Raw genomic sequence first — 12939 nt, forward strand, 5'->3', positions numbered from 1 at the left:
ACACACACCCACACAGTACACACCCACACAGTACACACCCACACAGGTACACGCACCCACACAGTACACGCACCCACACAGGTGCACACACCCACACAGCGCACACACCCACACAGGTACACACACCCACACAGCTGCACACATCCACACAGTACACACACCCACACAGTACACACCCACACAGGTACACGCACCCACACAGGTGCACACACCCACACAGCGCACACACCCACACAGGTACACGCACCCACACAGCACACACACCCACACAGGTACACACACCCACCCACACAGTACACACACCCACAGTACACACACGCACACAGCACACACACCCACACAGCACACACACCCACACAGCACACACACCCACACAGGTACACACCCACACAGCACACACACCCACACAGGTACACACACCCACACAGCACACACACCCACACAGGTACACACACCCACACAGCACACACACCCACACAGTACATACCCACACAGTACACACACCCACACAGTACACACCCACACAGGTACACACACCCACACAGCACACACCCACACAGTACACACCCACACAGCACACACACCCACACAGCACACACACCCACACAGGTACACACACCCACACAGCACACACACACACACAGGTACACACACCCACACAGCACACACCCACACAGGTACACACACCCACACAGTACACACACCCACACAGGTCCACGCACCCACACAGTACACACCCACACAGTACACGCCCACACAGATGCACACACCCACACAGGTACACACACCCACACAGCACACACACCCACACAGGTACACACACCCACACAGTACACACACCCACACAGTACACACACCCACACAGGTACACACACCCACACAGTACACACACCCACACAGGTGCACGCACCCACACAGTACACACCCACACAGTACACGCCCACACAGATGCACACACCCACACAGGTGCACACCCATCACATCCACACGGGTACACACACCCACACAGGTACACACCCATCACATCCACACGGGTACACACACCCACACAGGTGCACACCCCTGTCACACCCACACAGGTACACACACCACACAGGTACACACACCCACACAGGTACACACCCCTGTCACACACAGGTACACACACCCACACGGGTGCACACACCCACGTGGGTACACACACCCACACAGGTGCACACCCCTGTCACACCCACACAGGTACACACACCCACATGGGTACACACCCCTGTCACACCCACAGGTACACACACCCACACAGGCACACACCCATCATATCCACACGGGTACACACACCCACACAGGTGCACACCCCTGTCACACCCACACAGGTACACACACCCACACAGGTGCACACCCCTGTCACACCCACAGGTACACACACCCACACAGGTACACACACCCACACAGTGCACACACCCACACAGTACACACCCGTCACGCCCACACAGGCAGTGAGCCCTGAGCTTCTGGGAACCAAACCTGGGTCACGGCGGAGAGAGCAGGGGAGGGTCCTCTTGGGGACGAACGCAGCAAGAAGACACTACAACAGCAAACCACCCAAACCAGCGACATATCTGCCCACCCAGACCAAGGAAGCTTCCAGAAAGAACCCCCCAAGGGTCCAGAAAAGGGGCCCATGATAGAGCGAGAGCTCCATGCCAGCCGGGGCCCCATGTGCCAAGGCCAGCTTGCCCTGTGCTGTCCCACAGGCGCCGGCTGGGGGGGGAGAGCCAGGCCCGGTGGTCTGTGCCTGAGGACTGCTCCCCAGGGGACCCTGAGGAGGGGGAGTCCCAGGGCCACCAGAGACTTTCGCTGGGAACGGGGCGAGCGTTAGGGGAACAAGTCAAAGGGACAAGAACCCCCCCCCCCCAGGAACCTCCTATGCTGGTGACTGTAACCATGTCAGACCCGCACACCACAGACACAAGTGCACACCCAGGACATGCCAGCACCCAGCCCCCCTGTCCTCCACATGGGGCACCCCCATGCCCACCTGGGACGCCCCTGCCCTCCCCGCCCGTCGCCAAGGCGGAGGGGAAAGGCCCCACCCTGGTCTCATGGCTCCCGCGGCCACCCTCTGGGGGCAGCTAGAGGCGCTGGTGACTCTGGTGGCCCAGTGGGTGGCCGTCCCACACCCACAGCCCATGGCCTGGTTCCCACACATCCCACCCCTACCCGGGAGAGGTGGGACTGCCCCAGCTTGGGCACCTCTCTGCTCTGGGGCCCTCCTCCAGGTGGCCAGGGACCTGGGACCTCCCCACCCAGGGCACAAGGGCCCCCCCTGCCTTGTACGCCCCCCCCCCCAATCCTGCAGGACAAACAGAGGAGGCGGCCTGAGCGTGGCCCAAGTGCCAGCCGTCCCCAGGGGCCAGCTCGGTGGGCCTGACCAGCAGCGAGGGGCATTGCTGAGCACAGGACCACGTGGAAGGCACAGCTGCTGTGGCCTAGGCCTGGGCTGTGGGCACAGGGCCGGGCACTGCAGGGACCACCTGGGTTGATGTGGGCAGGCCTTGCTCGAGGACGGGCAGGCTGAGGGTGGACCAGGGATCTGTCCCTGAGCCCTGATGGGGGAGGGGCAGGCACTGTTTGGGCCAGTTGAAAAGGTGCATGGGGCCCCCAGAGTCGCCCCAGGGGGCAGTGACGGGCAGGCTGGGAGCCAGGCTGGGGATCGGATGCCTGTCCACGCCGCAGGGAGCCGCCTGGGCAGAGCCGCCCGTGCCCAGACAATGCCCCGCGCCTTATGTAACAGGCTCGGCTGCTGTCATCGGGAGGGGCCTCTCCCTCCGCCTCCTGCCACCTCCCGCGTCCCTGTGCCCTCCGCAGGGCAGGCCCCCAGACGGGAAAGGCCACTGACTGACCAGCCGAACAGACAAGGAGACGCACAGGTGGCTGCAGGGGGTTCCAGAAGGAAGCCTCGGGCGGAGGGGGCACATCCCAGCCCTCATCTTCGCCCAGAGCACGCCTCCGAGGGTAAGGCCGCACCCTCTGCCCAGGCAGCCCTTCTCCGCTCCTGAAGCCCAGGGCCCAGGACCACCTGCTGGCGGAACCCCTCCTCCGAACGTTCCAGGCTGGCATGGGATGGGACCCCCCCACTCCCCCCCTCTCTGACGGACGCTTCCTCTCCCTCACCGCCTCTGTGGCCCTGAGGACACCAGGCTGACCTGTGACCCTGCCCCCACCTCACCCTTCAGCTCCAGCCCCGCCTCCTCTCCTTCAGGGGCCCCAGCTTTCTCAGACCAGACCTGGAAGTCATCCCAGCAGCGCCTCCCCGCCATCACCCCTCCCCGCCCTGGCCCTGGCCCTCCCCCGGAGCACAGCCCTGGGAAGGTGAGACCCGCTCACCCAGGGTGAGGGGTGAGGGTCCGGGGAGAAGAGGCCTCGGGACTCCGTCCTGCCAGTTCCCGGCCGCTCACAGCCCTCGGGCTGCCTGGCAGTGCCCTCGGCACCAGCCTGCCCTCCAGCCAAGGCTCCGTGGATCCAAGAGAGACTATAATTAGGGCCCATTAGCCTGTTCTCTCTCCTGCTGGGCTCCCAGGTCGGCGGCCTGGGGAGGGGCTGGGGCGGGCAGGGGGCCCAGTGGGGACAGAGAGACCAGCGCAAAGGAAGGTCCTGCTTTCTCTTAAGGTCGCCCCAGCCCCTCGCAACGCCCTGCACGGGCTCAGGCCCAGCCCGAGGCCCCGAGGCCCCGTGGGCCGGGCCAGTGAGCTGAGCGGCCCTCCTCAGGGCAACACGTGCGAACAGTGAACGCTCCCACACCCACCGGCGCCAGGCCCACCACCGGCGGCACACGTGAGCTTTTATCCCTCCGACGGCGGCCTGGGAGGGGCACTGTCACCCGTGCGCGGTGGGGAAACCGAGGCTCACAGGGTCTGCGCACTGGCCCGCATCTGTTTCACAGCTGGCAGGTGATGGAGCCAGCGTGGTCCCGCCCCTGCCCCTCCCTCCAGGCACAGCAGCATTTAAGCTTAACCAGCATGGTCTGTGCCAAGCTTGGGGCCGCTGCCTGGGGACTCCCAGGTGACGCCGGCGGCGGAGAGGTTCATAGGGGTCCCTCGGGGCAGCAGGGCTGTCCACAGGCCCCCGCCCAGCCCCAGGGAGCTTCGCAAACACAGGTCAGAGCAAACGACAAACATGACTGGAGAGAAGGCAGGGCTGGTCTGGGGCGCTCAAAGACTGGGCTTCCCAAGCCGGGAGCCGGGACGAGGGCTCCATCACCGGGAGACAAAAGGCCAGCAAACCTGCCGGCGCGGGGGCCCCAGCTCAGCGCCCACCTCTCCGGGCCTGAGCAGAGGGCCCCTTCCATTCCCCACCCCAACCTGGCACCAAGCTGGGCGCACGACCACCTGGCGACCAGGAGGGAGGGACAGGGGAGCACAGGCTTCCGCCCCAGCCCTTCCCATGGGGTCGCCCACTGCGCCCATCTTTTCATCCTTAAATGAGCTTGTTACTGCCGACCTCGCAGGTGATGAACATTTGAAACTGGAATGGAAAGTGCCAATGCAATGCCCAGTGGGTGCCCGGCGGCAGGCAGAGTCCAGGGAGGCCACAGCACGGTCAGGACAACAGGAGCAAAGGAGGGGGGGTAAAGAGGGGGGCAGGGAGCGCCTCTGGTTCAGGCACTGCTGGGCCAGGGGTTCTCAGGGCTACCTGAGGGCGGGCCTAGACAAGACTCCCATCAGTCCTTGGGGAGCCCCCTCCGCTTCCCAGGCCCTCGGCTGATGATGGGGGGGGGGGGGAGCTCCCGCCCAAGAGAGGATTAATAATTTATTGATGACATTTAACAAAACGCAGACATCACCTCACTGGTGTCTCATCAAAGAAAGCATCAGACCTGAGCAGGCAGGGCAGGCAGGTGAGACTGGGGAGGGGGACAAGGTGGGGGAGGCTGGCGGCCCAGAGCGGGCAGAGAGGCCCCCATGCAAACCCAGAGCACTGGTGGGAGGAGGAGGGAGGAGATGGGGTAACATGCCAGCAGGGCCAGGAAAGACAGGGCAAGCGAGAGGGACAGCCATGACTCAGGGAGACAGACAGGGCTAGATGTGGTGGGGAGAAGGGGGGAGGGCGGGAGGGAGGGAGGGAGGGAGGGGGAGAGAGAGAGAGAGAGAGAGAGAGAGAGAGGGAGAGAGAGAGAGAAATGAGAACAGAGCCAAAGAGATAAGGTGGAAAGTCTCAAAAGTTTTATCTGCTGAAGCCCCAGAGCATTAGGCTCCACACTGTGTCCACGGCCTCGCCAGAGAAGACAGTCGGGAAACGTATGCTGGGTCGATGGATGGAGATGGGAGGGTGCAGGGGTGGATGGATGGATGGGGAGGGTGCAGGGGTGGATGGATGGAGTGGGAGAGTACAGGGGTCGATGGATGGAGATGGGAGGGTGCAGGGGTGGATGGATGGATGGGGAGGGTGCAGGGGTGGATGGATGGAGTGGGAGAGTACAGGGGTGGATGGATGGAGTGGGAGAGTACAGGGGTGGATGGATGGATGGGGAGGGTGCAGGGGTGGATGGATGGAGTGGGAGAGTACAGGGGTGGATGGATGGAGTGGGAGAGTACAGGGGTGGATGGATGGAGTGGGAGAGTACAGGGGTGGATGGATGGAGTGGGAGAGTACAGGGGTGGATGGATGGAGTGGGAGAGTACAGGGGTGGATGGATGGAGATGGGAGAGTACAGGGGTGGATGGATGGAGTGGGAGAGTACAGGGGTGGATGGATGGAGTGGGAGAGTACAGGGGTGGATGGATGGAGTGGGAGAGTACAGGGTGGATGGATGGATGGGGAGGGTGCAGGGGTGGATGGATGGAGTGGGAGAGTACAGGGGTGGATGGATGGAGTGGGAGAGTACAGGGGTGGATGGATGGAGTGGGAGAGTACAGGGGTGGATGGATGGAGAGTGGGGAGGATGCAGGGGTGGATGGATGGAGAGTGGGAGAGTACAGGGGTGGATGGATGGAGTGGGGAGGTGCAGAGGTGGATGGATGGATGGAGAGTGGGGAGGATGCAGGGGTGGATGGATGGATGGAGAGTGGGGAGGATGCAGGGGTGGATGGATGGATGGGGAGGGTGCAGGGTGGATGGATGGAGTGGGAGAGTACAGGGGTGGATGGATGGAGATGGGAGAGTACAGGGGTGGGTGGATGGAGATGGGAGAGTACAGGGGTGGATGGATGGATGGGAGAGTACAGGGGTGGATGGATGGAGATGGGAGAGTACAGGGGTGGATGGATGGATGGGGAGGGTGCAGGGGTGGATGGATGGAGTGGGAGAGTACAGGGGTGGATGGATGGAGTGGGAGAGTACAGGGGTGGATGGATGGAGATGGGAGAGTACAGGGGTGGATGGATGGAGTGGGAGAGTACAGGGGTGGATGGATGGAGTGGGAGAGTACAGGGGTGGATGGATGGATGGGAGAGTACAGGGGTGGATGGATGGATGGGGAGGGTGCAGGGGTGGATGGATGGAGTGGGAGAGTACAGGGGTGGATGGATGGAGTGGGAGAGTACAGGGGTGGATGGATGGAGATGGCAGAGTACAGGGGTGGATGGATGGAGATGGGAGAGTACAGGGGTGGATGGATGGAGTGGGAGAGTACAGGGGTGGATGGATGGAGATGGGAGAGTACAGGGGTGGATGGATGGAGATGGGAGAGTACAGGGGTGGATGGATGGATGGGGAGGATGCAGGGGTGGATGGATGGATGGGGAGGGTGCAGGGGTGGATGGATGGATGGAGATGGGAGAGTACAGGGGTGGATGGATGGAGATGGGAGAGTACAGGGGTGGATGGATGGAGTGGGAGAGTACAGGGGTGGATGGATGGAGATGGGAGAGTACAGGGGTGGATGGATGGAGATGGGAGAGTACAGGGGTGGATGGATGGATGGGGAGGGTGCAGGGGTGGATGGATGGAGTGGGGAGGATGCAGGGGTGGATGGATGGATGGGGAGGGTGCAGGGGTGGATGGATGGAGAGTGGGAGAGTACAGGGGTGGATGGATGGAGTGGGGAGGGTGCAGGGGTGGATGGATGGAGTGGGAGGATGCAGGGGTGGATGGATGGATGGGGAGGGTGCAGGGGTGGATGGATGGAGAGTCGGAGAGTACAGGGGTGGATGGATGGAGAGTGGGAGAGTACAGGGGTGGATGGATGGAGTGGGGAGGATGCAGGGGTGGATGGATGGATGGGGAGGGTGCAGGGGTGGATGGATGGAGAGTGGGAGAGTACAGGGGTGGATGGATGGAGTGGGGAGGATGCAGGGGTGGATGGATGGATGGGGAGGGTGCAGGGGTGGATGGATGGAGAGTCGGAGAGTACAGGGGTGGATGGATGGAGTGGGGAGGATGCAGGGGTGGATGGATGGATGGGGAGGGTGCAGGGGTGGATGGATGGATGGGGAGGGTGCAGGGGTGGATGGATGGAGAGTGGGAGAGTACAGGGGTGGATGGATGGAGAGTGGGGAGGATGCAGGGGTGGATGGATGGAGAGTGGGAGAGTACAGGGGTGGATGGATGGAGTGGGGAGGGTGCAGAGGTGGATGGATGGATGGAGAGTGGGGAGGATGCAGGGGTGGATGGATGGATGGAGAGTGGGGAGGATGCAGGGGTGGATGGATGGATGGGGAGGGTGCAGGGGTGGATGGATGGAGTGGGGAGGGTGCAGGGGTGGATGGATGGATGGAAAGAGAGGAGGATGCAGGGGTGGATGGATGGAGAGTGGGGAGGATGCAGGGGTGGATGGTGGAGAGTGGGAGGGTGCAGGGGTGGATGGATGGATGGATGGAAAGAGAGGAGGATGCAGGGGTGGATGGATGGATAGAGAGTGGGGAGGATGCAGGGGTGGATGGATGGATGGGGAGGGTGCAGGGGTGGATGGATGGATGGATGGATGGATGGATGGATGGAAAGAGAGGAGGATGCAGGGGTGGATGGATGGATGGAAAGAGAGGAGGATGCAGGGGTGGATGGATGGAGAGTGGGGAGGATGCAGGGGTGGATGGTGGAGAGTGGGAGGGTGCAGGGGTGGATGGATGGATGGATGGAAAGAGAGGAGGATGCAGGGGTGGATGGTGGAGAGTGGGAGGGTGCAGGGGTGGATGGATGGATGGATGGAAAGAGAGGAGGATGCAGGGGTGGATGGATGGATGGAGAGTGGGGAGGATGCAGGGGTGGATGGATGGATGGGGAGGGTGCAGGGGTGGATGGATGGATGGAGAGTGGGGAGGATGCAGGGGTGGATGGATGGATGGGGAGGGTGCAGGGGTGGATGGATGGATGGATGGAAAGAGAGGAGGATGCAGGGGTGGATGGATGGAGTGGGGAGGGTGCAGGGGTGGATGGATGGAGTGGGGAGGGTGCAGGGGTGGATGGATGGGGTGGGGAGGGTGCAGGGGTGGGTGGATGGATGGATGGATGGATGGGGAGGGTGCAGGGGTGGATGGATGGAGTGGGGAGGGTGCAGGGTTGGATGGATGGATGGAAAGAGAGGAGGATGCAGGGGTGGTGGATGGATGGAGTGGGGAGGATGAAGGGGTGGATGGATGGATGGAAAGAGAGGAGGGTGCAGGTGTGGATGGATGGAGAGTGGGGAGGATGCAGGGGTGGATGGTGGAGAGTGGGAGGGTGCAGGGGTGGATGGATGGAAAGAGAGGAGGGTGCATGGGTGGATGGATGGAGAGTGGGAGGGTGCAGGGGTGGATGGATGGAGAGTGGGGAGGATGCAGGGGTGGATGGATGGAGAGTGGGAGGGTGCAGGGGTGGATGGATGGAGAGTGGGGAGGATGCAGGGGTGGATGGATGGAGAGTGGGAGGGTTCAGGGGTGGATGGATGGGGTTGGCTAGACAGTAGGGGACGTGGGAGACGGCTGGTGAGGGGATGGTCGGTGGGGCTTGTGGTTAGATGGGTAGATGTTGGGTGGGAGGGTGGATACATGGGCGGGTGAGTGAACTGATGAAGGGACAGGTGGCTCTTAGCCCGAGTGATAGAGGGAGGCACAGATCCCACAGGCCTGGCACTCTGTGCAGCCACTCCCCCCCTCCCCCCCCCCCCCCCCCGCCAGTAAGGAGTGTTAAATACTATGGGGCTCCCCGGGACCCCCCACCTCCCCAGCAGGGGGCGGGCAAGCTGGGCCGGCAGGGCCCTGGGGGCTGCTGTCATCACTCCCTCCTGCCCCCTGGCTCAAGGAAGCCTAAGACGCCCGGGTGACTGGGGCCAGTCCTGCGGGCACCGGGCACCGAGGCCATTCAGTGCCTCCCTCCCGCCAGCCCCGCCGTGGCCCCCCCCCCCCCCAGCTCACTGGGTGAGGGTGCAAGTCTCAGAAGCATCTCCTGGGGGAGGCAGGTCGGCTGCCCCCTGGATGGTGCTCACTTAGGGCCAGTTGATTGGGCACCTGTGACGTGCCGGGCACTGTGACCTGAATGTTCCACCGGCTCCGGCTCACCGGTCCTCACAATCACCCTCTGTGAGGTAGCCGGTCCGGATCCCCATTCCACAAGTGGGGACACTGAGGCAGAGGGGCTGGGGAACTCGCCCCAAGTCAGGCAGCTGACAAGCAGAGCCAGGACCCAGCTGCCTCTGGGGCGCTGACTTTGCCTGCTTCCATCAACACCACCCACCACCCACACCACCACCACCACCACCACCACCACCACCACCACCACCACCACCACGAGAATTTGGCAGCTGTGGTCCGGAGCCGGAGAGGCCGGCACCCACCCGGGCCACCCCTGAGCAGGCTCGCCCACCTGCCTCTCGGCCAGGGCTGCTCGGGCAAAGCGCTGCGGGGGAAACAAGAGGGGGAGGTGGGAGACGGGCGAGCGAAAAGAAAGTGGATTTGACAAGTAACAAGTCCAACTGTTGCAGATTCAGACTTGGCGTGACAGCTCCAACTCGCCAGCTCCTCCTGCTGCAAACACGCTGGAACCCGTGGCTCCAGGGCCACGCGGGCACGGCCAGGGGCTCCGGCCAGGGCTGCGGAGCCGCTGTAACGCAGGGAGAGGGGGCAGCTGGTGGCACCTCAGGAAAGACTGGGCCTGGGCTGGGGCTGTCAGTGTCACAGTGTCCAGGGGCCAGGGGTGACCTAGGCACTCTCGGCCCACAGCCATCTTCTGAGCATCCGCGGTGCCAGGTGCCGGACGCAGCTGGTGGCCGAGGGAGTCACCCTCCAGGAGAGCCCGACACAAGCAGTAGTCCAGGGAGGAGGCGGTGCAGCCAAGTCAAGAACGCAGGAGAAAGGGTCAGGGGCAACGGGGTGGGCTGCACTTGAGCTGGAGGTCAAGCCTCCAGGTGATGACCTTGAGCTGGGCCTGATGACGGGGAGGAGGCCGAGGCGAGCAGGTGGAGGTCACCAGTGCTCAAGGGCAGATGGAATTGGGGGCCAGAAGCAGCCAGGAGGCCATGTGCCTGCAGTGTGCACAGGGCAGGGGAGAAGCCATCCAAGCTGCAGGGCTGGGGGCCTGATTGTAGGAGACAGATGACCCGGCTGCTGGGTGGAGGGTGGTCGGGGAGGACTTGTTAGGAGGCTCCGGAGCGGGCCAGCAGGAGGGGACGGTGGCTGGAACCAGGGACATGGAGAGAAGCGGGGGCTTGGGAGGCTCGGGATGAGCTCTGGGCGGGCACGTGAGGTCTTGCTGGTGGAGGGACTGCAGCCCTCAGGCCACAGGGGCGGAAGCAGGGCCTGGGGGCTCCTAGGGCCTCGGGGCCAGCCGCCCCCACCCTGGGGCCATGGGCACAAGCAGCGGGAGAGGGAGACCAGGTGGTGGGCAGGTGACGCTGACCGAGCCCCAGGGGCTCTGGCCCAGGGACAGTGAGTTGGGTGTCCAGCAGCCTGAGGGCACTTCTGGGCCCCGCCCCTGCCCACAGTGGGCACCATGGCATGACCAGGGAGAGGCAGAGTCTTCAGGAGAAGGGGACAGGGGACCCCACCGGGGGGGCCAGTGAAGTCCCTGGAATAAGCCTGTTAATGCATGTTCAGTTGTCCACTGTCCCCCTAAGTGCCACATGGGGCCACGCCCAGAGCGCCACGGAGCACCACGGAGAGGGCTCCCCGAGGAGCCAGCCCCGGTAGGAAGCGGCCATGTTGCCCTGCCTGTGCTGGGATCTGTGTTCCTCCCAGGAAATGCGGCTAATTCCCTGGCCCCAGGCCCCGCCCGTGTGGGCCGCCTCACCCCCATTCCTCTCGCCCCAGCAGGCGCTTTGCAAAGTTGGCCAGACTGTCTGAAACGTGGGGTGAGGCTGGCTCCAGCAGGAACCCCGTTACTGTGTCCAAGCCAGCACACACGCAGGGAGGGGGAGGCCCTGTGGGCATGGCCCCCAGAGGGACCCCCTCACTGGGTGACAGTGCTGCCTGCTGGGCCCCTCTCCTCACCTCCTGCACAGGAGTTGGGGTATCAGCTTGTGGCCTGTCCTTTCCCCTGGGGGAGGCACACGACTGGGCCGCCCACAGGTCTCTCCCGGCACAGGAGGCCAGAGACTTGGGGCGGAGGCCCCGGGAGGGAGGGAGGCCCTGCCCAGCTGTGCCAGGAGGGAACTGTCCCAAAGAAATGGTGAGCGGTCAACTAAAGACTCCCCACGTCATGTTACCATGTTTACGCTGATCTGAGAGGGATGGCGAGGGCAGGGCGGAGGCCTGGGCGGCAGGCCCACAGCCAGGCAGGTGGGCTGGGAGGCCGCTGGTCACCGAGGCCGGCGCCCGGCGAAGTGCTTGGGAGCAGCGCTCACAGCACCAGCGGCTGGGCACGGGGAGGAGGAGTTGGAGCCCACAGCCCTGGCCATGGCCCTCGTCGGCCCTGAAGGAAGCGGTTCCAGCCAGGGCTCTCACAGGGTCCCCACGCGCGGCCCCACCCAGCCCGCCCTGGAGCCGCGATGGCCTAGCCCCCGGGAGGCCAGAGGCCAGAGGAGCGCGAGGGGTGAGCAGCTCCAGGAGCCGAGCGAGATTCCAGATTCCGCCCCTTCAAGGGCACGCGGGCTGACCCCGGGGCGCCGCGCCCCTCCCCACCCGGGCGCCCCGCGCAGCCCCCGCCCCCCGCGCGTCCTCCGCCTGCGCCCGGCCGAGTGGCGGCCGGTGGCCCCGATCGCATCCGCCCTCGGCCGCCCGCGCCGCGCCCCTGCTCTCGCCCAGCCCGGCGCCCTTGGCCGTGCGGAGCCAGCGGGGCGGGAACGCAGCCTGGAGCCCGGCACCCCCACCCGCGCCGCCCGCGCCACCCGCACCGCCCCCCGGTCCTCGAGCCCCACGGCCCCCGCCACAGCCGGCGCCCCGCTCACCTGACATCTCGTCCTCGTTCTCCATCTGGTCCGCGAACAGCCGCGGCAGCGCCTCCTCGGTGCCCAGCGGGCCCCGCATGCCCGGCGCGGGGGGGAGGGGAGGTGGGCGCCCCCCCTCCCGCCGGGCGCGGTGCCAGCCTTAACCCGTACGCTGCCGGACTGGTGAGCGCGGCGGGCGAGGCGGCCTCGGCGAGAAGATGGCGGCCGCCAGCCCCCCCACCCCCCCAAACCTCCACCCTCCCGTCTCGACCCCCCTCCTCTGGGCCGCCTTCGCTCTGCGCCCGCAAAGCCCGGCCGCTCCGCCCACCGCGCCCCGCAGCCGAGTCCGCAGCCGGCGAGGGTGGCGGTGGCAGCGCGGGCGGCACGGCGGCACGGCGGGGGGTGCACACATGCCCGGATTGTGACGTCCAGTCTGGTTGCTGTGGCAACCCCATCCCATCGTTCCGGCAGCACGACTAGTTAACAGCAGAGAACAAGTTGGGGACTAGTCCGGAGCCTCTGGGTGCAGGGGGGGACCGAGCGCTCCGGAAGCAGGAGCCGTCGAGGTCCCCGCGCGCCAGGGGACCCGACGGCCGGCGAGCGGGCAGCTGGCCTAAGGCGAGCGGCCGGTGGGAGGCTGGGAAACGCCGCCCGCGCACCCGCCGGGGATGCGCTGGGCCCCGGGTTCC

The 12939-nt window shown here is 64.9% G+C and overlaps 1 protein-coding gene across 1 annotated transcript in view; it reads right to left on the reverse strand.

Annotated features, from left to right (window-relative positions):
- CHD5 (chromodomain helicase DNA binding protein 5) overlaps positions 1-12467 on the reverse strand; it is a 57440-nt gene extending 44973 nt beyond the window's left edge. The window contains exon 1 of the mRNA XM_036347832.1: positions 12272-12467. Within this exon, the coding sequence (XP_036203725.1) occupies positions 12272-12350 (79 nt within the window). The 5' untranslated portion in view covers positions 12351-12467. The remainder of the gene's footprint in view (positions 1-12271) is intronic.
- Positions 12468-12939: the final 472 nt, after the last annotated feature.

The sequence above is a fragment of the Myotis myotis genome, unplaced genomic scaffold, assembly GCF_014108235.1.
Source record: "Myotis myotis isolate mMyoMyo1 unplaced genomic scaffold, mMyoMyo1.p scaffold_m19_p_2, whole genome shotgun sequence".
Lineage (NCBI taxonomy): Eukaryota > Metazoa > Chordata > Mammalia > Chiroptera > Vespertilionidae > Myotis > Myotis myotis.